The 27,682-nt window shown below is 47.7% G+C and overlaps 10 protein-coding genes across 10 annotated transcripts; 3 read left to right on the top strand and 7 right to left on the bottom strand.

The window, feature by feature from the left end:
* The first annotated feature begins 226 nt into the window (after positions 1 to 226).
* On the top strand, positions 227 to 1,238 carry AGABI2DRAFT_213834 (hypothetical protein). The gene is made up of 4 exons (XM_006454057.1): positions 227 to 492; positions 549 to 797; positions 862 to 1,052; positions 1,107 to 1,238. Exons 1-4 carry the CDS (start codon positions 237 to 239, stop codon positions 1,188 to 1,190), a joined length of 780 nt encoding a protein of 259 aa, XP_006454120.1. The 5' UTR covers positions 227 to 236; the 3' UTR covers positions 1,191 to 1,238.
* A 54-nt stretch (positions 1,239 to 1,292) lies between these two features.
* AGABI2DRAFT_113878 (hypothetical protein) lies at positions 1,293 to 5,063 on the bottom strand (the record flags this gene model as incomplete). Its single annotated transcript, XM_006454058.1, has 10 exons — positions 1,293 to 1,689; positions 1,750 to 1,835; positions 1,882 to 3,119; positions 3,174 to 3,222; positions 3,276 to 3,339; positions 3,393 to 3,439; positions 3,490 to 3,716; positions 3,764 to 4,127; positions 4,184 to 4,843; positions 4,896 to 5,063. 10 exons carry the CDS (start codon positions 5,061 to 5,063, stop codon positions 1,293 to 1,295), a joined length of 3,300 nt encoding a protein of 1,099 aa, XP_006454121.1.
* Positions 5,064 to 5,195: 132 nt separating this feature from the next.
* AGABI2DRAFT_182116 (hypothetical protein) lies at positions 5,196 to 7,242 on the bottom strand. The gene is made up of 11 exons (XM_006454059.1): positions 7,021 to 7,242; positions 6,784 to 6,970; positions 6,605 to 6,731; positions 6,352 to 6,540; positions 6,157 to 6,291; positions 5,938 to 6,104; positions 5,858 to 5,884; positions 5,753 to 5,796; positions 5,505 to 5,703; positions 5,374 to 5,452; positions 5,196 to 5,321 (listed from the first exon to the last, which is right to left on the bottom strand). The coding sequence occupies exons 1-11, from the start codon at positions 7,210 to 7,212 to the stop codon at positions 5,285 to 5,287; spliced, it is 1,383 nt and encodes a 460-aa protein (XP_006454122.1). The 5' UTR covers positions 7,213 to 7,242; the 3' UTR covers positions 5,196 to 5,284.
* Positions 7,243 to 8,604: 1,362 nt separating this feature from the next.
* Positions 8,605 to 10,376, top strand: AGABI2DRAFT_189430 (hypothetical protein). Its single transcript, XM_006454060.1, has 13 exons — positions 8,605 to 8,686; positions 8,739 to 8,762; positions 8,813 to 8,869; positions 8,924 to 8,948; positions 9,005 to 9,052; positions 9,106 to 9,132; positions 9,193 to 9,227; positions 9,278 to 9,356; positions 9,416 to 9,526; positions 9,581 to 9,660; positions 9,710 to 9,912; positions 9,973 to 10,047; positions 10,102 to 10,376. Exons 1-13 carry the CDS (start codon positions 8,662 to 8,664, stop codon positions 10,225 to 10,227), a joined length of 915 nt encoding a protein of 304 aa, XP_006454123.1. The 5' UTR covers positions 8,605 to 8,661; the 3' UTR covers positions 10,228 to 10,376.
* Positions 10,377 to 10,467: 91 nt separating this feature from the next.
* On the bottom strand, positions 10,468 to 14,386 carry AGABI2DRAFT_182119 (hypothetical protein; the record flags this gene model as incomplete). Its single annotated transcript, XM_006454061.1, has 6 exons — positions 10,468 to 11,941; positions 11,996 to 12,132; positions 12,186 to 13,206; positions 13,256 to 14,100; positions 14,151 to 14,298; positions 14,349 to 14,386. The coding sequence occupies 6 exons, from the start codon at positions 14,384 to 14,386 to the stop codon at positions 11,374 to 11,376; spliced, it is 2,757 nt and encodes a 918-aa protein (XP_006454124.1). The 3' UTR covers positions 10,468 to 11,373.
* A 30-nt stretch (positions 14,387 to 14,416) lies between these two features.
* Positions 14,417 to 15,899, bottom strand: AGABI2DRAFT_189431 (hypothetical protein). The gene is made up of 4 exons (XM_006454062.1): positions 15,866 to 15,899; positions 15,772 to 15,810; positions 15,418 to 15,715; positions 14,417 to 15,362 (listed from the first exon to the last, which is right to left on the bottom strand). Exons 3-4 carry the CDS (start codon positions 15,700 to 15,702, stop codon positions 14,658 to 14,660), a joined length of 990 nt encoding a protein of 329 aa, XP_006454125.1. The 5' UTR covers positions 15,703 to 15,715; positions 15,772 to 15,810; positions 15,866 to 15,899; the 3' UTR covers positions 14,417 to 14,657.
* A 631-nt stretch (positions 15,900 to 16,530) lies between these two features.
* AGABI2DRAFT_182121 (hypothetical protein) lies at positions 16,531 to 20,663 on the bottom strand. Its single transcript, XM_006454063.1, has 23 exons — positions 20,580 to 20,663; positions 20,433 to 20,522; positions 20,125 to 20,312; positions 19,920 to 20,070; positions 19,642 to 19,863; positions 19,520 to 19,593; positions 19,389 to 19,471; positions 19,145 to 19,333; positions 19,086 to 19,094; positions 18,841 to 19,034; positions 18,714 to 18,788; positions 18,636 to 18,665; positions 18,393 to 18,585; positions 18,253 to 18,331; positions 18,100 to 18,202; positions 17,819 to 18,047; positions 17,751 to 17,768; positions 17,613 to 17,698; positions 17,493 to 17,565; positions 17,422 to 17,441; positions 17,301 to 17,374; positions 16,665 to 17,247; positions 16,531 to 16,603 (listed from the first exon to the last, which is right to left on the bottom strand). Exons 1-22 carry the CDS (start codon positions 20,650 to 20,652, stop codon positions 16,690 to 16,692), a joined length of 2,811 nt encoding a protein of 936 aa, XP_006454126.1. The 5' UTR covers positions 20,653 to 20,663; the 3' UTR covers positions 16,531 to 16,603; positions 16,665 to 16,689.
* A 248-nt stretch (positions 20,664 to 20,911) lies between these two features.
* On the bottom strand, positions 20,912 to 22,206 carry AGABI2DRAFT_189433 (hypothetical protein). The gene is made up of 8 exons (XM_006454064.1): positions 22,083 to 22,206; positions 21,930 to 22,032; positions 21,832 to 21,877; positions 21,612 to 21,774; positions 21,386 to 21,555; positions 21,237 to 21,338; positions 21,111 to 21,183; positions 20,912 to 21,060 (listed from the first exon to the last, which is right to left on the bottom strand). Exons 1-8 carry the CDS (start codon positions 22,158 to 22,160, stop codon positions 20,992 to 20,994), a joined length of 804 nt encoding a protein of 267 aa, XP_006454127.1. The 5' UTR covers positions 22,161 to 22,206; the 3' UTR covers positions 20,912 to 20,991.
* A 1,826-nt stretch (positions 22,207 to 24,032) lies between these two features.
* AGABI2DRAFT_189434 (20S proteasome subunit beta 3) lies at positions 24,033 to 25,006 on the bottom strand. The gene is made up of 5 exons (XM_006454065.1): positions 24,943 to 25,006; positions 24,777 to 24,896; positions 24,660 to 24,724; positions 24,221 to 24,610; positions 24,033 to 24,170 (listed from the first exon to the last, which is right to left on the bottom strand). Exons 1-5 carry the CDS (start codon positions 24,943 to 24,945, stop codon positions 24,122 to 24,124), a joined length of 627 nt encoding a protein of 208 aa, XP_006454128.1. The 5' UTR covers positions 24,946 to 25,006; the 3' UTR covers positions 24,033 to 24,121.
* Positions 25,007 to 25,083: 77 nt separating this feature from the next.
* Positions 25,084 to 27,579, top strand: AGABI2DRAFT_196921 (hypothetical protein). Its single transcript, XM_006454066.1, has 8 exons — positions 25,084 to 25,173; positions 25,222 to 25,336; positions 25,390 to 25,557; positions 25,608 to 25,952; positions 26,003 to 26,226; positions 26,274 to 26,442; positions 26,511 to 27,455; positions 27,524 to 27,579. Exons 1-7 carry the CDS (start codon positions 25,102 to 25,104, stop codon positions 27,164 to 27,166), a joined length of 1,749 nt encoding a protein of 582 aa, XP_006454129.1. The 5' UTR covers positions 25,084 to 25,101; the 3' UTR covers positions 27,167 to 27,455; positions 27,524 to 27,579.
* Positions 27,580 to 27,682: the final 103 nt, after the last annotated feature.

Genomic DNA, 27,682 nt, shown 5'->3' on the forward strand with positions numbered 1-27,682 from the left:
AGTGATTATAAGTTGCTCGCCATCAGGAGACAGCTGGGAGCTGGAGCGAGAGAGAGAAAAAATTGAGCTTGGCTGGTAGAAAGTTGTGACTTGTTCCGCGAGCACTCGTTGAAAAGCCTGAGGCTCCCCCGGGGTCGTCGGGCTCCCTATGTTGCGAACGTTGAGACAGATAATAACTGAACCGACGTCACCATTTGTCACACCAGATATCATTCCTCATGCACAGCGATTCGGCCATGGCAGGCCAACAGTCCCCTCCCGCTTTTCTCCTTTCCGCTTTGGCTCACCTGGAGGAGAGCTCTCCGGCAGACAGGCCACATGTAACACTCACGTTTGCTCAATCGCTCGATGCCAAGATCGCTGGCAAACATGGCAAGCAGTTGATTCTGAGTGGGAAAGATAGTATGTTCATGACCCATTGGATGCGTACTATGCACAATGGAATCATGGTCGGCGTCGGCACGGCAGTTAACGATGATCCTCAGTTGAACAGTATGGCAAAATGGTCCTCTTTGATGTTGCTCACCTTGCACACAATCTTATCTTAGCCCGCCACTTGCCTGCGCGACTTGATGGCCTACCCCATCGACTTCCGCGTCCCATCATTCTGGATCCGCGACTTCGGCTTTCACCCAGCTGCAAACTTGTCAAGAATTTCAGCTCCAATGTGGGGCTGCAGCCCTGGATTATTTGTACGGCACCAGCGGAAAGCGAAGAACGCAGGGACTGGCAAGAAAGACACGAGGCACTTGTGGCCGCGGGGGCATTGCTTGTGCAAGTTGATTCAACTTCGAATTGTGGGTTTCTAGTCCATCGGACTGAGCCGTCCAACATGCGTTCTAGCTCGCTCACGTAAACCAGTGCTCCCACTGCCCTCCATCCTCCGCAGACTAAAAACGCTTGGAATTCAATCCCTCATGATTGAAGGCGGAGCTCGCCTTATCGACTCGTGCTTCCACGCGAGTCCTTTCATTGATGCTCTTATAGTTACCGTAGCCCCAACCATCGTCGGCCCGGCCGGCCTAACCTATGGATCTCTGATTCCCTCAGGGGCAAGCATACTCCTCTCACGGAACCTTGGAGCTCGGACTTATTGCCTTTTGCAGATACCCCATTTGAAACATCATTCCACCCAGGTCGTTGGTACAGACGCCGTCATCGTTTTCAAACCAGAAACAGTCGATGTATAGTCTTTTCCACCGAAATATCAACTCTACTGTACATATATGAGGAGACCAAAAAGAAGAACAAAACTATCGTTACGACCTCAATGGTGAAAACTTCTGGTTCTGTCACTCGTCCTCAGAAGATCGGTCATCGTACAGAAGCACGTAGTCGATCGACTGGGGTTGACTTCGTCCATTGGTCCCTTCCCCGGCTTGCGAACCAACATCTTCCCACAATTCTCCATCCGACGACGGGATACTTATCATAGAAACCTCCGAATCGACGTCAGAACCAATGCCAGAAGACGATGACGCGAGAGTCAGAGTTCCAGCTGTAAGCGTTCCACAGGTCAACGTGCTCGCATCTCTGTCTTGAGCATAATTCCTTTCATCTATCGCTGTTATTCCTTGTCTGTTGAACTGTGTAGGCGTATCTGTGTGCGCAGATTGGGGCATGATAACCAAAGAAGATGCTATAGATTTGTCCGACTCATCACTGGAATGTGCATCTGCAACAACAATACTAGAGCATCCCGAACCGTCAGTACTAGACTCGTCATTATTTCAAGGAACAGAAACCTACTCAATCCAGATACTATCGCCAAACAATATTCCCTCAGCATCCCGGAGTCTCCAGTAGCTGACGTATCGACCAGCCACATCAGGCGCCTAAGAAATATGGATATTTTGCGGCGCGGGCAAGGGTTGTACGTACCTTCAGCTCACCAGTCCACAGCTCTATCTCGCTCCCTGATTTGACTAGGCCGACGGATACCGCGACATCTCTTTGCATGCCAAGAATCTCGCCAGCCACATAGACCAGTTCCGTCGTCTCTGGCCAATCATTTTCCGAGTCATTCAACATTCTCCAGCACTTCATAAATTCGGCGCCTGGCGGAAACACTTGCCCGTCGGAGACAGTCACATCTTCAACGAACATGGCACTTAGGTAAACCTTGTCCTCCAGTTCTGTTATAGACTTTTTGAGGGCGAGTTGTTTTTCGTTCTCCAAATTTAAAGCTGCACCGTCCTGTTCTTCTACGTTTTGATGACGTTCAACCTTGGTGGGACTGACCTTCGAAGAGGACAAGTTAGGTTGCGCTTCCTCCACTGGCGCAATCGAGAATAATTCAATCTTTGACAAAGATTCATCTTGTTCCCCAAGTAACATCGCCAACGTCTGGCGGGACACGGTAACGGGGGGAGCTGATTTTTGCTGCATGTCTGATAAAGGTTCCTCAACTGGAGCACTCAGGAGCGCTTCTTCCCCAGTGAGAGGGGAAGGGGTAGGACTGATCTCAGGGGAAGATAGGCATCCATGTTGATGTTGGATATACATATTGCAATGCGAAGAAGGTTCAACCAATGGCATAAGGTGTGCCAGTTCGGCAGCAGTAGCGGGCCATGTCGTCTCTGATTCGAGACACTTCGGTAAGCACGTTATGTCAATTCGATTTTCGCGTTCGTCTTCCACTTTTTCTGTGCCATCTGGTGCTGGCACGGGCCGTGTACCATCCCGGTCAGCATCTTCAATGGGACTTGCCCGAGAAACTTCTTCGAGAGGAACGCGAATGAGAGAAGGCGATATTTCATCGAGACGGGGAATCAACGTGGGTTTTACCACTGGAGTTCGAAGACCGGTATCATTGGATAAGGTAGATGCATGCATGTAACCCCAGATGAATGGGCTAGAAGGCTCGGGCGGAACCGGGGCGAGTTGAGAGCGCTTGTTGACGTCTTCAGGTTGAGCTTCCCTTCGAGGATTAGATGAAAATGTCGTTTCTCGAGTGCGGAAGTTTGGAACCATGATCTCCGGAGTTTTCATTTTCAACAGAGGGTGACTCTTGGGATGTAGAGCGATAGGATGTGCCTCGCATACACCACAAAGATCAAAGTCGGGACAATCATGATGCATACACTTGTACCGCACTCCTTGAATACGTCTAGCACAGACTATCAACGGATGTCAGACCCGTGAACTCCTACAAGGTGGCTTCATCCACTCACTGTTGCAAGATGCATAGTGCGTTGATACGTTATTAGAGCGCCGCCGTTCCTTGACGATACGTCGTAAGTGAAACCAAGTTGAATGAAATAGGGAAAATTTACGATAAAGTCCTCAGGGCGTCGAAGCCTAGCAAATCCATGACCAGGATGTTGTATTTCCGTTATGCTATGGTGGGAAAATGAGCGTCATAGCTTTCTAGACACTGGCCAATAGATTACCTAAAACAGGCTGAGCAGGTATCAAAGTCTGGGCAGTCCAAACATTTCTGGACGACATCATTAGCTAGGCCATAGATGATCATTAGAAAATGCTCACATAACGATCTCCTTCGATGCGCGAATCGCACAAATCACACGTAGCATGGTGGATGATTATGCCTACGTCAGCCTGATGTGCAACACGATCTGGATCTCTCAGCACTGGACGCTCGGGCATCCTGTGAACGACGACGCGACCCGGTTCAGTGACCTCAAAGAACTCATGGCAAGGATTGTGTCTATCTTTACTTCCAGAAAGGACGCAGTGCTCACACAGGTCATAATCTAGCACGGTAAGTTTTCAATGCACAGGAAAAGACCGTAATACCTACCTAGACAGTCTAGACACTTGTGTCTCGAACCCGTAACGGTGTCTTCACAATCATCGCACAAGATACCATGATGAACCACTGCTCGGGGTTGAGGAGTATCCCTAAGAGAACCTTCTTCGGACATCGCAAGCGTCATAGGTGGCGGAACGAAAGGAGCTGCTGGAGTTCTGCAGTGAGGAGTCTGTGGATCTGTGGACATCACATAAGGCACTGAGAATGAATGATCGAGATTCCATGGTTTTTGATCAGGTAACTGTGTCATATACGAGGGAGCCACGATAGGCGGAGCTGAATGTTGTCTCCATTGATGAGTTCCCATAGTTCCAAAACAGAAAGAAGAAGCCTTTCCAGAACAATCAGCACACTAGATCAAAGGTAAGCTTTTTCGCAATGTAATTGAATTCCAATACTGTGACTCACTTCTACAACGTGGCAAGAATCACAAGCAGCCCATGATTTCTGCATACCACGGGCACAGATTGAACACAAGGGGGTATTTGCCTGCGGAATGGGACTGTCCTGGCTGTGGCCCAAAAGAGAAGAGGCAGGAGAAGAAGAGGAGGATAGCGGCGACTGTGACATGGTTTGCTCGCTCGTGAAACTCGCGATGAGAATATTGCCTAGGTCATGCTTAAAGTCCTTCATGAGTCTTTGAACGTCGTCTCTTGCGGATTGCACAGAACAGCACGCTCTGCGCGCGCTGTCCACCCTCCTGTCAGGGTCCGCCGTATTCATAATAGGAGGTTTCGGCAAGGTCGTGTTAGGCGGTGGAATGCAGGGTGCAGACGAGGCAGATATCGGACATGGATGCCCTCCCGGTGTGGAAGACCAGAATGGAGGTGTCCTCGCAGGAAAAGCCTGAGTAGTGTCGAAAGGTTTATAAGAAGTTTCGTCATAGACGGAAAACCTCAGGAGGGCATGAGGCCACCTCCGTTTGTAATAAGGTTCTATACTCTTGTCATATTCATCCTGAGTGCGGACCTCTCTTGCTACGAGAATTCGTCCTCCTTGCGTTACGTTTGGGGAAAATAAGAGTCTACAGATATAGAAATTGTGGCTGATAGGAAAGACGCGATACAGCTGCAGACCCAAAGTTAGCGCTTGTTCATCTGGCAGGTTTTGAAAGACATACATGATTGCACAGCTGCTCAAAAGTAGGGAATTCGTCAGTGGATAACGAGAATTTGCGAGTCTCGCCTTTATACGTGGCCTTCACTGCAAACATGCCCACGTTTATCCCGTTTGTTATACAGTAGATGGCGGAAGAAGATGAAGTCGCAGAACCGCGCAGCAGACACATATGACGCACCCACAATCACGTGCATCCCGGAGCTGTGCAATTACTAGCAACCATAAATCCGCACATAACCGGCTTAAATCAACGCCCTGCCATGAGATTGTGAACCAGTAGGTATTGAAACAGTCAAATATCTAAATATCCAAAACTATATTGGTCATTCTTTATTCTCATTATTTATGAAAGGTATGAGTAAACGTGTAATCGTAACCTTACGGCAATATTCAGGCGAGTTCGACTTCAGTAATAGAAGCCCAGCCACTGTAAGATAATCACTGAGTAGCCGGATACATGGCACAGCATTAATCCTTACCGTGTAGCGTGAACCTTCTTGATTCTGAGACCTCCCTTTGTCACCATCTCATCAAGTTGAGGTAAGGTCCTTTCGAAAGCTAAGAAGAAGTAAGTGTCCATTTGGATAATACTCCATTTCTAAACACTTACAATTGCAGAGGGCTGTCAACGCCACATTGATCTGATGCTGAATGCGGCTGGATTCACCGAAATCGACGGGGAGGTATTGGGGAGGTGGGACTGGTTCGTACGCGCCGCACTTGAGCTTCGAGACCGACTCCATAAATGACGAGCCCGTGTTCGACACCACCGCAGATTGAATGATAGTATCAATGATCAAAAGGCAGCTCTAGCAGATCGGGTAAGGTTAGTCCTGTTTTTGAATGATACGGACATACATCCTTGTTTAATACATCACGAATGTGCCGCAACATCTTCGCACCTGAGATATTAGAGTTTAACTTTATGTGCCAGAGAGCTATGTATGAGAAGTAAAAACCAACCATCTTCGGTGCTCCAGTCATGGAGAACTAGTAGTATAATTGATAAACCGCGTTAGAGTGATTATAAATATTGGACACACCTCGTTGCATAACAAAGACGTATTTACCCTTACGCTGTTGAGGCGCGAAAAAGTCCTGAGCCTCAAAGACGACTTTGTGAGAAAGGCCCTTGGAGGCAATGAAGGACTCTGCCGCTGCCTGAGTCTCGGGGAGGTCTTGAACAACGAATTGCTTGATTTCAGGGTACCTACGTGTTTTGTCAAGCTCAAGGAAAAAATTATCATGCCAACGATACATACTTAGTTGCAAGAGAGCAGCACAGCGTCCCCTGCCCGCCACCAACGTCGACCACGCCGTCCTTTCCCCTACAAATGTCAGCCCAAGAGAAGTCGGCAGCAACACCAGGGTCTGAGGTGGGGCCGACAGCACCCATGCTAACAAAAGCATATCAGTCGGATCAAGGCACGCACAAGTCGAAGTACAGGAGAACACACGCAAGTCCAAACTTCACTGCCTCCTGTGGGTCTTTAGTAAGCCAGCCTCCAGCACCAAAGTATGCCACATCCGTGTTATAAGCCAATTGAAAAGCAGTATGGAATGGATCGGTATTTTTACGGAATTCCAGATCTGTGTGGTTGACCATTGCAGGATATGTATCAGAAACCTTGCTAAATAAGGCATTCCTAGTCGTAACGTCAGTACCATGGTATTCCAGTTGGTATTGAACGGTAACATTGTATTCCTCACATGTATGTCGCCAAATGATACCCGGGTTGATCATTCTTGATAATGTTGCTCATACGGTTATTGGCGAAATAGCCATGATGAGGCTCACGGAAATATCCCTGCGTCATTAATAGACGCAGCACTCGTTCTAACAACATTTAGTACTTCAAACTTTGGAGCCCGAATTCAAGGTCGCCCACCGAGTTTCAAAGCGTCGACTCCAGTTCGTTCCGCGATCTCAGAAATGCTGAGACCATCTTCGGAATCACCTAGCACGCTAGGAAGGCCAATAGAGGCTACGAGGCGCAATCCAGCAGACTCCAGGTTCATCCAAGTATTGGCCGCCAGCGCATCGTAAGGGGACTGGACAAGTGTCTTGATGAGTCCCTGATTTAAGATATAAGTCACAAGAGTCAACATAAGCAGAGGACCTATACCAAGCACGCAAGCACCGTACGACGAGCCTCAAACATCGCCGGAGTGGGAAGGAAAGCGATGTCATCTGTTGGATGTGGCTTCGAAGTATTCAAGGAAGGCTCAGATATCTGCTGAGCAGCAAGCTCGGTCTTGAAAGTATCGAGAGCCGCATTCAGAGTAGTCTGAAGACTGGTGATTTCGGAGAGCGACATGGAATAAAAAGAATGTGTACCAGATTCTCGCAATCGACGAGCAGCTCGACATTTAGGGTGAATAAATATCAAGCTAAAACATCCGGACACTTGGCACGTCACAAAAGATGGACATGTGGTCCTGACATGAGGATTGACTCTACGTAAAAGCGCGCGAAGATGATCAGGGATAAGAAGCCGTGAAGAGAAGGCAAGGTAATAGCAAATAAGTGTTCGTACCCACAGACATCAACAAATAGTTGTGGGAAGAATTCCCTGGTCAGGCCTCAGGGCTCATAGCAGTATGTGAACCTGCTGGCACTAACTCTCGCCGCACCGGTTGCCGCACTTGCGATGCTTCCGGGCTGTCATGGATTGAACTGACATTCAAACATGAAAACTCTTTGGATTCTGAGACCGGTTTCAGTTCCCATGGCAGAATTCCCTACCGACGGTACAGTTACTACAGTATACGAAATTACGAATGAGGAACCTTCACACGCGGAGAGATTAGGTGATCCGTCCAAAGATGGTACATCGGAATCTATTATAGAACCTGTCTTTCATCTAGGCAACATCTAGGTAATGAATGACCTACCAGATCTGCACATTCAGACTTGTATTACTTACCAAAACGTTGCATCTTCTGCCGGCGAGCCAAGGGAGACCCCGAAACAACGATGCAGGGCGACCGTGGAACAGAAAACTCAAGTGACTAGCCCCACTAATTTAGCTTGAATTAGCACCTTGTTAGCTCTTGTTAGTTTCCGCCCCATACGATAGCCCTGGTGATCAGACATTCATTGGACATCGAACGTTAACATAAAAAAAATTCTAGAGATTTCTTACATACTAGATCATGGCGATCGGTATTGAATCAATATATTCAGCCCTAAAAAGCGATTCTTAAGGTCGTCAAGGCAATTTTCATCGCACCAGGTGTGGGGCTTTTGGACCAACAGGGACCAACATTTTTTTTTTACAAGGGTGGGTTTGACGTTGCTTCTTGATTTCTCCAAAAGGACCAGCCCTAGCCTGACGGCAGGGTATACCGAGGGTATACCCGGATAGAAAGGCATAAGCTGGAGCTGGTGAAAGAAAGGGCTGGAAAATAAATTCAAAAGGCCAGATTTCCGGACCCAGCTTTCCTTTATGAGGTTAGGCAAGGTCTGTTTTTACACAAATCTGATGGACAGTTTCCGGGGACCTACACGCATTCATAAGGTCATCCAACGATACACGTTGGGGACAACGGGCATCACTGTGTACTTTCTTTCGACTTTCTTTCGACCCTTATATTATGGTATATGTTAGGGCTTGTTGGGGTGTGTGACTGAAGGCCGGATGAGAGATGCCATAATCCTTGACTTTTAAAAGTATATATAGCCTAACAAACCCCGCATATCCCACCCAACCGTCCTAACCTGTCCTAACCCCCCGAAAAAATCATACGCAGCAAACGAGCGCAAGATGGGTGATTTCGATCTAATTGTTGGTAAGAGGGACTACTACAACTATTAATTCTTGGCTGATCAATTAATTTCAAGGCCCTTTGCTCATCGGCCTCTTTTGTGAGTATCTTTCGCTCAAATTAAATCGGCTGTTCTCTGATCTATGTCAGTCAACACATATCTCTATGGTTTGGTCACATACCAATTCTTGGTTTATAAGACGACCAGTATGTTGCTTATTCCGCTTACGCTTTCATCACCGTCTCACTGACGTGGCTTAGAATTCAATGATCCAACATGGATTAAGTATGCATTCGCGATTAGATCAGTCCTTTTACAACTATTAAACAGGTTTTATTTAGGACCGTAGTGGCTCTACTCTTTGTGTGCGATACGCTGCACAGCGGTGTGTAAGTGTTTGTCGCACTCTTCTGTGCTGTTAAAAGATTCTAATTGTTAATAGTGCTGTCTATGCCGGATGGGAGATGTGGTAAGTGGCGTGGCAAATTTTTTTTTTTTTGCGCATGTATTTAATTGCGCGTGGCGTCAGTGTTACCAATTTCAACCACCCCGAATTACTCATATGTGAGGAATATGTGGTCTCTTTCTTTGATAAAAGCTAATATTTGTATCAGTCGTTGGATGGACTATTCCGTTTACTGCCTGTGCCACAGCCGTGGCGGCGTTGCTTACACAAGGATTCCTCGCTCACCGGTAAGAACCTTCGGAATAGTTGATTGATCTCAGGAGAAAGCTCATCACGAGCACTACAGGGTACTGCTTTTGACAAAGAGCAAGGTGATCACAGTAATCATCCTTGTTCTCAGCGTCGTAGGCTTTGTTTTCGGCATGTACGCTGGTGTTCGCTGTGGAATTATCGATGAGTGCGTTCTAATCCTACTGAAAAAAATTGACGGCTCGTGACATCTGGATTATAGTTCCACTAAATTTGCACCTCTGAAGCCGTATGTCGGTTGCTGGCTTGGATTCCAGACTGCCGCCGATATCTCAATCACTGGTATGTATTTGATCCTAGGCGTCGGCAATATCGTTGAAATGTGTCGCAGCTGTCTTGAGTTACTCGTTGTCTCGATCCCGCACTGGTTTCCGCAAGACTGACACTCTCATCAACCGTCTTATCCGAGGAGCAATTCAGACGGGTCTCTTCGCTTCAATCTTTGCCTTGGCAGACTTGTTCAGTTTCACTTTGGCTGGGACTACTACGCTGTATGCCATGTTTGCTTACCCTATCGGTCGCATCTACACCAACGTAAGCTCTCCCCTGATATATTGTTACGTGGCTGATCTTTCCCTCTCCCCTCTTCTGAAGACTTTGTTGGATACTTTGAATGCTCGTATCGAGCTCAAGAGGGGAACTGCAGGCACAATTGATGCTGAGAGTGGCGTACGTCATTTTCGTTGGTCCATGACAAGTTGAAACATTTTAACGTTCCTTTAGAATACGTACAGTCTGCAGAACCACAGCCGTACCCTCGCTCCAGATGCGTCTACCCATTCGATCCAGGTTCAGAAGGAAACTGTTACGGATGGCGCCAGTCTTGATGCCAAATACCCTATCCAGTGATGGTGATCAGGCGGTGCTGGCCACAGAATAGAAGTAACTTCGAAATTTTCGGAGGTGATTACCTCGTTGTCGAGTACTGTTATGTTGGGCGTATATACATAACTGCTTTTGAATGATAGTCTCTCTTTTCTTCATGTTTTAGATTGCTTCCACCTGAGGTGTTCTCACCATTCCCTATTAGGAAATCATAGTGCCTTTTATCGCTTGTTCGCATATTTGTAAGTGTTTGCGAGGTGGCAAGTATATCTTGCTCGCGATCGACCGACCCAGTGTAACTTACTCCTCCAACTCACTCTATGTCCGAGACCCAGGATTACAGTCTTTTCACCACAACCAGATATGACGAAGGTCTAACCAAATTGCCGTGGAATACAGACAACGGCGAACCCTCTCCCTTCCTTCTATTACGATATCACTTTCAACGCCTGGTCAATGCTGCTCGGGACCATGAATGGCCAGAGGCACAAACAGCCCTACAAGAATATGAGCACTTCAAAACCGTGTGTATGAAAACCATTGAAAATCACAAGAAGTCGAACGACACCGAGGGAAAGGCTCTCAGGGTAAGTCAATAGTCTATTGCCTTCACTATCTAAAGTAGATATCGGCTTAGTTGCGGGTTGCAATCGACCGTCAAGGCGGTTTTCATCCCACCTGTTCACCAGTCGTTCCATTCACCATGGATCCGAGCCTTCTTGCGCATGGAGATCTTCCTCCCAATTTGCCAAGCAATATTATTCAAATCCGACTTGATCATGCCCCAACGACACCTTCACTCTTCACCAGAACTAAAACAACAGTTCGAGGTCAGTACGAAGAGGCTCGCGCCAGAAGCGGCATCCCACCCCTGATGTCACCTCAAGGGCCGAATTTTGAGGTTCTCTTGATCGACAAAGACAACCATATACTTGAAACGAGCATATACAACGTCGCATTTCGCCGCTCCGGGCGATGGTTGACACCTAACGCCAAGTATGGATGTCTCCCAGGTGTATTTCGGAGATTTCTTCTTGCAGAGGGTCTTATAGACGAGGACCAAAACGATACAATTGTGGTCAACGATGTCAAGGATGGTGAATACGTTATATTATGCAACGGTGCCCAGGGTTGTCGGTTGGGAAGAATTTCTCTAGACGAGCAAAGCGCTCAATAGGCTTCCACATCCACTCCATGGTCAGTACTATCCGTATCAAACATGCCGTCATCCATCTCTCCGAGAATGTAATCAACTAGATAGCTCTCTTGTAAGAGTCGGTCCACTTTAGATAAATGTCGTTCCGTATAGGGAATGATTGCTTCAATCAATTCTTTCATCCCGGTCATTCCTGCATTTGCAGTCGGCGATGTCTCATCGGTGTTATCAATATCAAAGGACTTGATGGTTATCGCATCGTCAAAGACTCGCATAAGACCATCTGCAGATCGGAGTTTGACAATAGCGAAGAGGGTTCTTTGAGCAACACCGCTAGTTTTCGCATTCGAGTTCCAGCTGCGCACAAAGGAAAGCAGACGTGCGAGGTCAGGTATTGCGAGTGTGCGAATGACTTCATCGACGAGGGTGTCACCGGTCAATCCTTTTGGAAGGGATCCACCGGCAGAAGACGATATATTTCTGAAAATAGAATACAGCCGTCCGGGCTGGTTGGTGGCCAAAGCAAGCTCCAATGCTTTCCTATAATCTTTCAGCTCAATATAGTTCAAAAAATCTTGATCTCTTTATCTTCTATCAGTAACATTACTCTGACGCACTTAAAAATATCTGACTTACTTAATAACCATCTCCGCTCGCTGACTCTCCTTCTCCGCGGCCTCTGCCTCGGTTGAATCTCTCCAAAATGTGATCTTAGAATCAGCACCACCAGAAACGATTGTACGCCCATCTGCATCGATGGTTAATGCCCAGATCTGAAAATCACATTACTCCGAGGGAAAAGGTAACACAAGGCGAGGGGACTTGCCTTGTCCTCATGATTGTCAAGGGTCGTGGCACACTGTTCATCTTGGATGTTCCATATTTTTACGAGGCCATCAGAGGCCGATGTCGCGAGTTGCAATCCCGTCGGCAGAAAATCAACGCGTAACACTGAATTTGTGTGTCCTTCGAAAGTTTTGATGCACGAAAAGTCGTCCAGATTCCAAAGTTTGATTGTCTTGTCTCCACTTCCAGTAGCCACAAGACGGTCGGTTGGACTAAACTTCACAGTCCAAACGCCGCGTTTGTGTCCTTTACATATCCCAACACATTTCAACTCTCCACGAGCTGCTAAATGTTTTGAACCTTCTTTATACATGATCTCGTAGATCTTAGCTGTCCGATCTTGAGATCCAGACACGAGAAGCCGATTGTTGGGCGCAATATCCAGGGAATTGATGTCTTTATCGTGCGCTTTCAAAGTAGTCAGGCTCCGACAACGAACTACTGATTCGGTTGAGATAACCTCCGACCAGTTTCCAAGAGAAGTTAAATCCCACATCTTGATGGTACGGTCTTGACTACCAGTGAACATGAAATTTAAAGTATTCAAGTTTTCCTGTTGGTGGTGGTGAGGCATGACAATAGCACCGATACTTTCAGCATGTCCTTCGCAGATACCGATGCAACGATAACCCCAGCTAGTAGATCTATCGGATTCCAGAGGCGCCCAGATGCGAGCCGTTTTATCTTTACTACTACTACCCAGCAATTTGCCACCAGTGGAGCTGGTAAGAGCCAGAACAATATCGAGATGGCCCTCCAGCAGTCGAGCGTCAAACGTATCGGTCGCATACACGCGGATGAGTGGGGAATTGGTAGCAAGCGCAAGAAAGTTGGCTTGCGATTGTTTAGGCGAGGAAAAGGGGGAAGTGAGGAAGGTGGCATCAATGATTTCATCGTTGTAACCGATTAAATAGCGTGTGGTTTCGCCGGTTAATAACGAATAACATAGTATATTTTGATCTGCATGAACGGAGGCAAGAGTGGAAACCGAGGGCACATGTCTGAAAAGGATGTTGAACACTCTGCCGAGAACTAGGTTTAATGACCCACAGTATATTGATGATTTGCCGGGACTCGTCTTGGTCATCGACAACCTCATGCCCCTCGCCTGATTTCCATATAACTTCTCCCGATTTTGCATCCCAGAGCCTGATTATACCCTTTGAGCCTCCGGTGTAGAAACAGAGAACTTCTTTTCCACTAGAGGCAGGTAATTTTTCCTCCGGAGATAAAAAGCCTACAGCTTCCACGCGCTCTAATGTGGATATCGTTTTTGCGAGAACGGGTCGCATGACAGGTGTACCTGACTTTTTTCTTGAAGATTGACCCGTGCTATCAATTGCAGACAGGTCCCACAATAATGCCACAGAGTCTCTTCCCGCTGAAATGAGCCAGCGACCGTCTTGAGAAACATCAAGTCCTCGAGGAACAGACACATGCCCCTCAATAACTGCCTCGGGTTTTCCGCCGGCAGATGAAGTTGACGCACCACTCGTCAGGTTGAATATCCGAATACGAGTATCGACCGAGGCAGTAATTAGCCGCATGGTAGGGGACGCCAGGGTAGATGAATTATTCGGGAAATGAAAAGCCAAAGCACTGACAACTCCTCCATGACCTTTGAAAACATGAGTGACAAATCCACGGTGAATATCCCAGACCTTGACAACGCCGTCGGCGGAACCAGAGGCAAGATATGTCGAAGAAGGGTCTACCTGACAGACATGAATGGGAGAGTCGTGGGCCCGTGCAACCGTTCGAATAGGTGGGATCGGCTTCTTGATTCCCGTAGAAGTAGATGGCAGCTCGTAAAGCCGAAATGATAAAGACGCGGAAAATACAATAAGGTGAGTCCCTGACGGGGTCACACACAATGAATGGGTTGTTTGAGAGTCCTATGGCACACATGTGAGCAAGGATTTGAAGCGCAGAGATCATTACTCACTCCCAAAAACCTGCAGACTTCATTGCCAGAGTGGACGTCGGTCAATAAAACATCCTCTCCCACACAGGTTATGATCCTCGACCCGTCAGGTGTAAATGTTAACGGACCCGACGTGTAGAGTGGACCTAGCGATCGCTCATTCCTAAAACTATGAAAGCTCACGCATGAGAACAGATGTTAAATTTCGAATAGGCTTACGCAGTTTTCAGCGAAGACTCCTTCAGTCCACGGTTCATGATTCTAAAAAAAATTCCCTAGTATGTAAGTACGATGAGATATTGTATTTGGTATTATTTGGTAGCATTGGTGTAAGTATTTTGGTCGCGACCATACATCTCTACATATCAGGACATACATAAACTCTACGACAGTTCAATCTAGCATCGCGGAAAGTATGGTACAGGCCGCGAATACTGCCCTGGTGGCAATCCGACGCGGCGCAAGCGCGCGTCATTGGCGATTCGATTTGCAGAAGATTAGAAAGAGTGAAAGTAAAGAGTGAATGACTTATGAAGGATGTCGGGGATATGGGGAGTGAGCATTCCTGAATGCGTCCTCAGCGTTCCTTCTCCTCGCTGTTTCATCGTCAACGGCTCTTTCTGCCTCGCGTCTTCTTCGCCTCTCATGTTCTAACAGAGCCTCTGTCTCCCTGAGTAGCGAACGTGTCCTCGCCGCATCTGCTTGCACCTGAGCCAACTGCTCAGACAGCCTGAGAGAGACTGATACCGCCTCAGCAGATTGTCGGCGTAGACTCCCAATTTCCATTTGCATACGTTCGACTAGACTCTCTGAGTTTTTGTCAAGACTTGCAAAAGGTGGCAGGGAATAAGTCTGCGTATTTGACGGTATGTGGCTGCTTGTCGCAGCCGCATTAAGCTGCCTATCGCTTCTAGTCACCTCCTCCTCACTTTCGAAGGATGAGTCTTCACTCGTCTCGTCCTGAATCGACTTCATGTCTTCTTCGTTCTCCTCCTCTTCTTCCGACTGCAGCTCCGTTCCAGGAGGTGAAGCGGGGGATATTTTACGCGGTCTGCCCCTTCTTTTGGTGCCGCCCGACTCTGATTTTGAGGTGCGACCCCGCTTCCGAGGCCGCTTGGTGCCTGGAGGTGCAGCAAGATTTACCGTCCAATATGAACCAAAGCCGGGGTCTGTAACGGGACGGGGTTGCCTCTCAAAGAGGCGATTGAGGGAGAGGTGGTGGCGAACAGATTGCTAGGCGAGAATTGATGAGCGTGACACTCTCGAAAACAAAGAAACAAATAGTTACCTTCCATGTTGGGCCAGCTGTCCGATAATAAGGATATTTGGCCTCCATAGCAGCGTAGATTTCGCGGATTGTTAAACGCTTTTTGGGACTACCGAGGATTGCACATCGAAGAATGACAGGAAGAGTGTGTTGTGGGCGGCCCTCAGTATCTGGAAGGCAATCTAGGGTGTCTGGACAATCGGGGTGCAACCTGTGCTCGTGCTTTGAAGTGTCTTCTTGTAGGTCCACCGTAGTAGGGCCATTCGATGAGGGTGTAGATGGTTCTGCGGATAACTGACGCTCCATGTTTATGACCAGGCTGAGAGTGGAACGAGATGAACAATGGGAATGCAGTGGAAGGCTATAACGGCATACTTGTCTGAGATGTTCTGTTCATGATCTGGATTGAGGATACTGACAAGACTGGACATCAATAGTATGAAGGGGGTGCGTCGCCAACGTCACCCACGGGAAGGGAACAAACGGGTGGTTGGGGCTGGAGGCCGCAAGATACTTATAAGGTCGGCGTTTACTCTATACTTAGCAAGTCAGATTATGTAAAGGACCCACAATCGTCAAATCTGGAATCTCTGTGTGTGCTTGTATAATATACCAGGCCATTGTTTTTCTTTGTGGTACCTTGTTCCCCCCAAAGCAATTTCTCATTTGATGGCGTGTCCTCCCTCTTTTCCGACTCCCCGCGGCAGCCCATGGATATCAGCGTCTGAGCTAGAGACTTGGCAGGCTGTAGGACTGTGCACCTCATGCGTTTTTGTGAGTATTCCCATCCGTCGGACCTGGAATGAGTAAATGAAATTCGAACTATCCCTCGAGAAGAACAAAAAAAGAAATCGGCGATATGTTACTGAATAGGGTATATCTAGGTATGTGCGTTAGGTGGCGCATGTTTTGCCGACAATTGGGGGACCGGCGGTTGAACGGTGAAACTTGGACCATCAATTACACGCGCTTGAGGTATTCACTCTTGACAGAACAAAGAAACTAGCCCCGACATAGGACCCTTGATGATGGAGACGTGTGATGGATTGTTGATGCTCAGTCTGAATCATCCAATCATAGGATGTCAGCCACCTGCCAATTATTCACGTTTGTGTCGCCGGCGCTTCGCCTACTGCAGGAACACGTTGGTTGTCGATGATTCAACGAAAGGAGATATAGAAAATATTACAGTATTATATATACCATACTACAAAGTGACCGTAAAACTGAAAGCCCAGGAACAGCAGAGGTACGTGCAAAAAACGTACAGCCAATCATTTAGTGCCCGCAAACTCAAGGACCGAATTGGCTGAAATCATAGGAATAACTTTCTGATACGCGCTTCGATTGACCTTGTTGATAGGTCCAATTCTCATGGGAGTTCCTGTTCGCTGGAGTGTTGATAGTACCACGAGGACCAACAGGAAGGGCGGCTAATTGAGTAGGATCAGACATGGGTGGGTGTATAGGTTCTGAGGTGTGCTGAGTCGACGACTCTCCTTGCCCTGAAGATCCTGGCCACCATTGATATCCAGGGTAGTATGACATTGACGACGGTTCAATGCCTTGGATATCAAGCCCGAGCATATGAGCCATGATGCGTGTACTCAGATCATGAACACCTGTTTGGCTCCCAGAAGCATTTTGGTTAGTGGTGCCATTCCCCCGTTCGTAAACACCACTTTGCGGATATTCTGGATTTTTCTCTTGGCCAAATGCATCATCGGCTGGCCGCTTTTGTCTTTCGGTTTGTTGCCCGTGTACTTGCGGTAACGGCACCGCACATATGCCATCCGATAATTTGACCCCGTTAAGTAATTCCCAGGCCCGGGAAGCGCTCGGCCATAGGATCTGTCGAAAAGATTATTTTAGGCATCATCAAAATCGTTTAGCCAAACCCGAACCTCCATATCTTTGAGAGCCGACATACACTGTTGCAAGCCCAACGTTGCCTCAACATGCGTAGAGCGAAGTGACACTAGACCGCTGTTAAAATCGAGAAGGGTGACTATTTTAAAGACTGACGGGTCAAGATATGCATAATGCTGGAGGGCAATGAGCATATATGGAGATTTGGTAGATGATGAACGACTAACGAAGCACTTAGCAAATATGCTGTGAGGAACGGGGAAGACCTCTTGAGTGTAAATGTTTCCCGGTACATGGTGACTGCCCAGAAATGAGGTCAGAAAAATAAGGGGGACACAAGGGCCTACCTAAGGAACTGATGTGGCTCGCAGCACTTTGGGCAAGATCAAGAGCCTTGGACCCTATAGGAGAATTACGCGCCACGTCCTCGCTACTGTAGGTAGGTCAGAGTCACATGTATATTCGACGAAACCGGGGGTTTATACCTTTTCCAATTAGGAATACTGTACTCCAGCGTCAGTCAGTGGAAAAGAATTATGCTAAAGAAACTCACAATGCGCGATAGAGAAGTAAAACACAACCCCAGTAGCGAATATGAAGAAATATGACTTGTGGTGATGGAGAGCAACGTCGATTACCTGAATCGCACCGCAGATAATCTGGCAAACTTATAAACCATTGATCCAACTGGGCCTCGCATTCGTTCAAGACTGCTTGCTTTGCTACTCTACTGATACTCTGCACAGGGTACACCCGGTTAATGACCGTGCCAGAAATGAGAGCTATATGAGGGAAATGAATAAGAACCAGCTAAGCGTAGGTCCAGACACTCACACAGCCGCGACGCAGCGGCAAAGCTGCTCATAATCCGTCCAGGTGTCGGACTGTAAGAGAGCCCATCGGAGGGGTGCGGTTGCCACGGAGCAATGTCTTCTTCCTAGATTCAGATCGCTTCAGTGAAACTTCGTCATTTAGTAAAGCACTCACAGGTTCAATACCAGGCAATGACATATCGCTGTCGTTGTCTTTGATCATTGTTGGACGCCCCATGTAGATAGAGCCATAACTAGAAAACACAGGGCCACCAATAGGATAATTGCGTCAAGGACAGGATCAAGCTGACGCACCGGTCAGCCAAAACACACGCCCACCAGATCTGTCCCCTCGTTTGACTGTCCTCTGCCGAAAATAGATCATGTCCGCGAACCTTCCATTTTGAGGAATCGCAATTCAACCCTAAATCAAAGGCCTGAATCGAAGCTGATTTAGTTAAACCCACCAACGAGAAAATGATGCTAATCACCATTCGAATAGCCATCCCTGGTCTCGATGAGTAGACGTTGATGTGATCATGACAAGGTAGGACTCACCGATGAAAATCCAACCTTGCTCCATGGAACCTACGGAAATCGATGAACAAAGCTTCAGACAATATTTTGGGAATCTACCTATGCCAAATTCTCGATAACCGAGAAGTAGGAGTGCTTGGACAGTTGAGGGTCGGGAAACATGGAACACTTTTGCTGCAGGGCTCGATGAGCGAAAAATCTAAGGTAAAGAGTTCGTCTCACTTACCCAAAAGGCCTCTGGCGGTATCAAGATACCCACATCCAGCTTCCCACATCTTACCCGTCGGCGGCAAAGGCATTTCATCCTCACAGAAACGGGCAGCTATTGCAAAAATAGCAAGAAGTAGAAGCGGTGTAACTTCTTGCGTCGGCTCGGGCCTTGGCAATCGTGGGCTATTTGGTTGGGATTCACGCCTAGTCCTATTAGGAGCAGTCAGAGGGAAATAAAACTTGAAACCTGATCAACCGTACCCTTGTCTTCTGCGGACTTGCTTAACAATTTTCCATAAAAGATATGTGACATGACTTACTTATACTGATACTCCAACAGGAAGCGGCGTTTATAGATCAGAGGATAAACTGGATGGATATAGGTGAAATAGAGTTCGAGTAGACGGTCTTGAATATCCCATGGTGGCAAGTGTTCTTCCATCTCTCCAATAGGAGGCGAAGCGAGCCCATAGCGAGCCGGGGGCCAGACCCTTGCCATAGGTAATCGCCTACAATAGCGAAGGTCAGATATACCTTGGGCGACAAAAGGCTCGAAAATCTTACCATATCCCACCGTCCATTCGATCATCTGTCCGCTTATTCCGTTCCAGTAAGGATAGACCACTAATACGCCCGTGATATCGTATCTGAAACGGCTTGTAACCAGATCAATCTCAGGTTGAACAGGAATATACCTCTTGATTCTCGTCAAGGGAAAGTGATCCCATACATTCTGTGGCTTCCTTCGCTTCGTCGGATTCCAACGGTTCTAAAAGACGTGAGTGATTAGCAGGAACACGTAGACGATTTTAGGTACCTTCTTGATTAAAAGTATACATTCCACTCCAATCTGGAGAATAAGGCGGTTCAACTGTGTCATTCAGGCGCCGTCGTTGCGCTAGGGGTACATTTGAAGAGCTCGGTGCACGGTAAGTACCGTAGGAAGTATTTGAAGTAGTGGAGTTTCGGCCTGCTGAAGCAAGACGTCGTGAAAGATTGTCTTGCCACTCCTTTGTCGGTACGACAGAAAGGCCATGATCTATAGATATGAGGTTATCAAAGATGGCAGCAAGACAACGCTTGGCCACGACTTACTTTGTGTCGATGAAACAATTTCACGAGACACTCTTGATTGTCGCCTAGAGCGAGAATTATCGCGAGTATTCGACCCATTACTTCGGAGGATAGAGGCGAAAAAGTCTTCTTTGGTGGCTCCTGCAGGCTGACTGCGCCGTCCAGCAGGACCCTGAACAGACCAGCTGAGACAAAGCAACTATCATGTGAGGAAAATCGGACGTACGTATGGACCCATGTCAACTCTATCAATGATTTCGGAAGCTAAATCGTCTTGTTTCAAATCATTGACAAACGCCTGTACTCGTGCATCTGGGCACTGAAGAATGGCGCCCAGCAAGGATTCGACCTGATGCCAACGTTGTTCTATTGCATGGATATAGCCTTTCGGGGGACCGCGTTTGTAACTCGGACCTTGGGCAAAATGGATAAATGACTTGTCTGCTAACCGATGAAATACATATACCTAAGAAGGTGCAGACTACAATATGGGGAAAATGAGCACGATAAATTCAAGTGGAGATCAAGACGTACGAGTGCCAGTAAGTGCACAGCTCTTGCATTGTGTTGCGCTGCCTGAAGGTCGCTCGCATTTGCTCTTAGTTTTCCGACACTGATCACATGCTGAACAATAAAGTCATTAGAGGGCTTAACACGGAAGAATCGAGGACAAAGACGAACCTCTGCTGCTGCGCTTGCGAGAGGTCGCCAGACTATTCTCATCGTCCGAGGGATCTGAGTCTTTCCACTCCATGTAGTGAAAGTAGAGGCAGGAGGAGTAGTGTACTAAAGGAACGATGCCGTACGGATTGTCAAGACACTGAGACTGCCTTCTCGGACACGTGACTGATTCCAAATATACCAGCGTACCGAAGGTCCGGATCCCGATCAGGTTCTGTTCCTCTCCCGGACTGTCCCGCCGGCATCGTCCTCTGCCCGCTCTTCGTGTTCCGAGAACCAGTCGGTCTCAAGTAATCAAACGAACTCTAAACGATTTGACTTATGGTTGTGCACGCTTACACATCTCACGCATAGCTTAGTCATATGACATATCAAAGAATGCAGCGGTAGATGCCGTGTAATTAACATTCATTCATTTAAGAGGGCTGAATGGCAGAGGTGTCAGAACATGCGAATCCATGTACTTGGCCAGTTTCGCGGTCTGCTAACGTTATGAGCACCACCGCAGCCGCCACTTGAATTGAAACGAACCTTGGACACTGTTTCTGCCCACCCATCGATTTGCCAAAGTTGCTCTCGTTTCTCCCTGCGTTCCTGGAAGCTCCTACATAGGAAGAGGTCATGCCATGTCGGTAAAAAGCCGACAATCAAACATACGGGTATTGCCACATGTGGTGAACTTCATGAAGTCGTCCGACCTGCGAGAACCATGCACCTACAGGCACGATGAATTTCCGACGGGCCTCGATGCCTCTCCGCCTGAATCGCGTTAACGTACACATAACTCTACCGTTGCGGATGCGTACCAAATATTCTCCCACTCCAGGAGTGCCCCTGGCAGAAGTTGGTAAGTCCTCATTTCAAACAATCCACCCTGAGCATGAGGAGGCGCAGTGGGGAAAAAAGCAAATTCTTGGTTAAGCTGTGTTACACGTGAGTTTAAGTATGGGAGCATGGCGCGATATCCATCCAGGTGCTAGAAGTCATATCAAATCCAGCCGAAAAATACTCATAGAATGACACAATACTTACTTCGGATGTTCTAATGATCTGAGTAGCCTTATCATACCCAGCATAGTTTTCGTACTCGAGAATATGGAGAAAGGTGTCGAGTTCGCCGATGGCTGTTTCCCAGCTCCCCGACAGTTTCACTTGCAGACGGGAGTCGGCGAGGAGACCTTTGTAGTAGGTCTCCCTAAACCATAGGAACTGTAAGGATTGGAGGAGCGGGATTTCTAGTAGCGTTACTCACGCAGCCTTCTTGTACTCCGCTATCCTGTCCGGCTTCACACGATGGGCTACAAACCGGCGTCATAACATTTCCCGCCTGCGAAGCACAGCCATACGCACTCTCGAAAGCGTGAATGTACTTCCCCCTGCCGACCAGCTTCGAATGCTGCTGGGTTTCGATCTCCCCGACCCTCCTTGCCTCTGGTGAACCATGCAGTAACGACTGCAAGATGAGCGTCAATCAATGAAAGAGAGTTGCCACATCCCACTGACTTGCACAGAGATAGATCTTTTCGCAATAGACGTAGCAGAGGTCGAAGAAAAAGTACGGCGAGTGACAGTATTGAGCATATGCGTTGGTAGTAGGGACGAAGGTCAACGAGTACTTAGATGATGCCAACACAGCTGCTAAAGTGACGTAATCGTCCATTTACCCCGACCATTTCTCCCGCAGCCACATCTCATGAACAGCCCATCCACATGCAACCTCCCTCTCGAGCCACACACGTACCTTTCTCGACGGGGCCCTGTCTAGCGCAAATCCGCACTCCAGCAACACACCGCCTTCGACCATAGCACACGACGCCCCACCTGTTACCTTGTGCTGCACCAATGACGGGTCATTAGGCGTCTGCCGGAACCCATGTATGTTAAACTTACCCAATGTTTGCTATCCACAGAACTCTCTAGGCGACTGTTGCTCATGATAGCCTCGGTGGATGGATCAATTAATAACGCGAGCTCAAGGTCCTTGTCTTCAAAATCGGCTATCATCCAGTCCAAAGCAATCCAGTCTCCCTCCATGGCATCTAGACATCGCTCAGTAACCCTTCCCGGACTCGGCGTCTGTCAAATATGCCTCACCGCCGAAACTCTGAAAACTCGTTGCCGGATTGGCATCAACGGCAGACGAAGGTGAAAACTCAACATAACGCCTTTTACTGTCGTCGCTCAACGCGTCAAGTCGGTTGGCAGCATGCAGAACCAACTCAGAGGCAGAAGATACTGTATCGTTGAGCAGTTCCGGTAGAAGCTTGATATTGGTTTCGACCATACAAGGGAATGAAATGCAAGCAGCTCGTGTAGTCGCATCTACGGCCGAAGAGGGCGGTGTCGGAAAGGAAATGTAAGGAATGTTGTCCGCAGAATTATGGGTGAGCATGTTAACAAGAGAATCGAGCATGGAACCTGCATCTACCTTGTCAAATAGTCAGGGCATGAATACTGTACATATTGCTGGATCTCACAATATGTCGTTTGTTGCGTTCCTCACCGACGGTTCCAACAGTAAACGGCGTTCCTCCTCCAAGCTCGTAATTCTGATCAAACCAAAGTTCAGGCAATCTGTTGGATAGAATCGTGAAATAGTTATCTGCCATTCTCAGGACATCTTCTGTAGCGTTTATGGTGCGAAGAAGACTCAGGAAATCCTGGATCTGGGAACTTTCCACCATAACACCATAACCAAGCCAAGCAAATAGTGCCTGGACGGACGGACCGGCCTTGATGGTACTGAGTGTCGAGTAGAGCATCTCATGTGCCGGAAGCAAGAATATCGCGCCGTGACGTGATTCTGCTATCCTTGCCCGCATAGCACGAATAATCGGTGTTTGGATAAAATAGTCATCGTCCTAAAGAACGAGTGAATGGCTGCTTTAAGAAGGAGTGTAGATTTGACCTGTATAAAACAATATCGAGTAGTTGCCTGTGCACAGGCAAGAAAACGAGCCTGAAAATAAACATTGTCGGGCGAGTTGTGGATCCTCAATATGTGTCTTGGACACAGGGCCTCTGCAAAATCCTAGCCCATGTGAGATGATGATAAGATATCTTGAATAGGTTCCCCAAACCAACTTCGAAATTCAATGGCTGAGGATTATTGTTCCAGACGAAGATTTGCGCAAATGTGCCTTGAAGAGAATTGCACATGATCTTGACCAGCTGGACCACATTCGGCAGACGAGACCAGTTAAGTATCACAGCCGTTGTGTCCAGTGACTCTGGAAGCTTTAATTCAGGTCTGCGATAGTTGACTTGGCCACCCGTAGATAAATAAGTTGCCCTCCAACGGATTTCGGTGTCGATCTTTGATGCATGAGAGGAAATAGGATGTTCCGCGTCGATGGCATAGTAGGCAAGGAAAGAGGTCAAGACACAAAACCAAATAAATCTTCCGACGGAATGGCGCATCTTAAGGTAGCGCGGAAAGTGACCGGAAGTGAACCGAGAAATCAACTGTCACAGGGATCGCCTGATGGTATACAATTGGAAAGAAAAAACACGTAAAACAATATGTACTGGATACTATACATTTAATCCATTCTTGCCTTCAGTTTGCGGGTAATCACTTGGTCCTTCGTACTAACCAACACATCAGTAAGGAAGTAGGAATTGTTAGGGTAGGTACTCACATTACATGCACGACAGCGCCCCAACCTGAGAAGGCATCACGATCCACTGCATTCAACAGAGTTTGCGATATTGTCTCGAAAAGGTCTTCGGGTCCCAAGTCTGGCTCCCATAGACCTTCCGCCACACCGAATAATTTAGAACTTGCTGTCCCTGATACCACAAAGTCCTTCGCAAAGTTGATGCAGCCGATGAGATCCGTCGCAGCAATGAACGGTTTGATCCCTCCCGTTGGCGTTTTAGAGATGCCGGCGACTACTGGTGAAATGAAGTAGGGTCCGAATCGATGTTCGTATAATGTGGAAGACACAAGGTGTGTGAAAGCCTCCGGTTCAATCTCACGTTCTTCCTTGATAGTGTACATGTTGACCCTGAGGCGAAATCGTTCCCGTCTGTTCGTTGAATCAGTGCGTTCCCGAGATCGAGCAGGAAGCGGCGTACAATGTCGTAACGTCGGTGGCCAGGCCAGGTAATCCGATGTAGATACGGTCAGTTACGGGGAAGACCTTGATTCGAAAATATGGACGAGATCGGTGATTGAAAGAGGATGAGGCGTACTCTTTGGAAATTGGATGAGATGCTGAGCATCTGGTTTCCCAGTCGCAAGTCGGAAGCGATAGCGACACAGTCTTTGCCCGCCATGGCTATGACGGAGCCACCGTTATATTCCATAATCGACTGTAATCGAATAAATACATGGATTAACGCTGCAGTTAGGGCTTACCATGTTGAAGCTGGTAGAGGGAGACGGTAGCAAAAGCGATATGCGCGTCGGATATGACGCGTCGTCTGTCACAGATGTCACGGGTCACAAGTTACGATTGCCTGCATCGCAGTTTCGGCTTCACCGTAAGATGGGTGCCTCTCTTCGCTTGTATGCTCCATGCTCTACAGACTGGCCAATACGTTTCCCCGTGTGCGCGCACTGTCCTCTTTGGCTCATATTCGTGCAAAAGTAAGCCTGCTCGTGACTTTCGACGCAGATTTCATGAACAACAAATAGGAACGCATCAATGTCATTGACTCAACTAGACCATTCACAGGCCAATTCATAGATACTTTCAACAGAAAGCATACTTATCTACGCATCTCTCTTACCGAGAGGTGCAATCTACGATGTGAGCTTTTAGCCATTGAGTCACCCAGACTCCGTTACGACGCGACATATCAGGTTTCTATTGCATGCCGAGTGAAGGCGTAGAGCTTTCACCCCCGGGCCATCTCTTGACCAATGAAGAGATCTTACGACTTGCTACACTGTTTGTCAAAAGTGGAATCACAAAGATTCGTCTGACTGGTGGAGAACCCTCCGTCCGCAAGGATTTATTGCAGTTGATGGGTATGCTGGAATCAGGGAGCGATACTTCCCGCTACTCATAATCTTGTCAGGCGGCTTGAATCAACTGAAGCAATACGGTCTTACATCCTTAGCCATGACAACAAATGGGATCGCCTTACACAGACGATTACCACAGTTGGTCGAGAACGGACTAACCCACCTTAACCTCAGTTTGGATACTCTTGACCCCTTCAAATTTGAAATTATAACCCGTCGCCGAGGCCATGAGGCTGTGTTGAAGGCACTCGACACCGCTCTCAGCTTGCCAATACAAATGGTCAAACTGAACGTAGTCGTAATCCAGGGATTAAATGACTCTGAAGTCCTCGATTTTATCAAGCTTACCGAAGACAGGCCCATATCTGTCCGGTTCATTGAATTCATGCCTTTCACTGGTTAGTTCCTCCGTTTCACATGTTCAAGTTGAACTGACCAATCTCTACAGGAAACAAGTGGGACAAGAAAAAAATGGTTCCATCTGCTCAGCTTCTAGAACGCATCAGAACGCATTACCCAGACGTAACGCGCAGCTCAGATGAGTTGAATGACACGGCGCGTTCATGGTATATACCTGGTCACCAAGGTACTTTTGGATTTATTAGTAGCATGTCGGACCACTTTTGTGGTACATGCAATCGACTTCGACTCACTGCGGATGGCCAGATCAAAGTGAGTCGATCAAATCCTCTTTTTGTTCAGCCTTTACATTCATGCAGGTGTGTCTTTTCGACCCCAAGGAAATTTCGTTGTGCGATATCATGCGGTCAGGTGCTTCCGACGATGAGCTGCTCCAAGTCATCCACCAAGCGGTAGTTGGCAAGAAGGCGAAACATGCGGGCATGGATTCCATCGATGTGACTACGAACCGGCCTATGATACTTATAGGTGGATAACGCTTCTCGTCTTATCTATATACAAAATATACAAGCCTGATCCCTCCTCTCACTGCTCAGGTCACGGTCTTGTGCCTCGAGCTAGACGCTCAAAACATGATCTAAGAGCTTTATCCTCAGCTACTTTTCAATCAAATCAGCGACGTACATATAGCTCTGCATCTAAGCTGACCCATCTTGATGCGCACGGCAGAGCTTCTATGGTAGATGTGTCCGACAAGTTACCCTCAAAGCGAGCTGCGACCGCAAAGGGTCGCATTTACCTAACCAAGTCCGCATATGACCTTGTCACATTCACGTACCCAGAAAATGCTCAACTGAGCGAGGCTATGGAAAAAGCGAGGAGAAAGGGTGATGTGTTGACCACCGCACAAATTGCCGGTATTATGGGGGCCAAGCGAACGGCAGAACTCGTTCCCCTATGCCATTCACTGCCTTTGTCGAAAGTTGATATTAAACTTATTCCGGAAACCAACCTTCAAGCTGGCGCAGATTCCGTCGAAAGGGAATACAGTTACAGTATACTTTGTACGGCAACTGTGACCTGTGAAGGAAAGACAGGTGTGGAGATGGAAGCATTAATGGCTGTATCCATCAGTTTGTTGACGGTCTGGGACATGCTGAAGGCCGTAGCTGGGAAGGAGATGGAAATCGGGAAGATCATCGTTAGCGAGAAAAGCGGCGGAAGAAGCGGTGCCTTCAGCAGAGTACTGTGACACGTATGTTCTCAATGTAGTGTTTCCAAGCGTCACATCGTCCTCGAGACTGACTCATAGAGCCATTGGGTGGTTACAGATGTTAAGCATCAACACAATTCCTTGATGGTACAGTTCGAACTGCTCATGATAGATATGTGACCTATCTCGTTAGCCGATCACCGCGATAGCAGGATCAAGCCGTACGGGATCGAGCTCTGTCCTGACTCTATCCAACGACAGCTACCCTGCGACAAAGGTCGCCAGGCCTTCCGAGATCTCCTTATCAACCAACCGTCCCACTTCCTTTCCCTGAGACGCATAAAGTCATTAAGCGATTGATAGATCAGTGACGCGAAGGACAACTAAAAGCACGGACTTTGTCTAGCTTGACAATTGTCGGGATAACGCGCAACTTCCAAGGATCTTTGCGGAAGGGGTTATGTTCTGCTTTCCATCTGTAATCGTCAAGATGCACATCAGTGCCAAACTGTTGGTTGGCTGTATCAAGCTCACTGTGATTTATCTCCGACGTAG

Source organism: Agaricus bisporus (genome assembly GCF_000300575.1).
Source record: "Agaricus bisporus var. bisporus H97 unplaced genomic scaffold AGABI2scaffold_1, whole genome shotgun sequence".
NCBI classification, from domain to species: Eukaryota; Fungi; Basidiomycota; class Agaricomycetes; order Agaricales; family Agaricaceae; genus Agaricus; species Agaricus bisporus.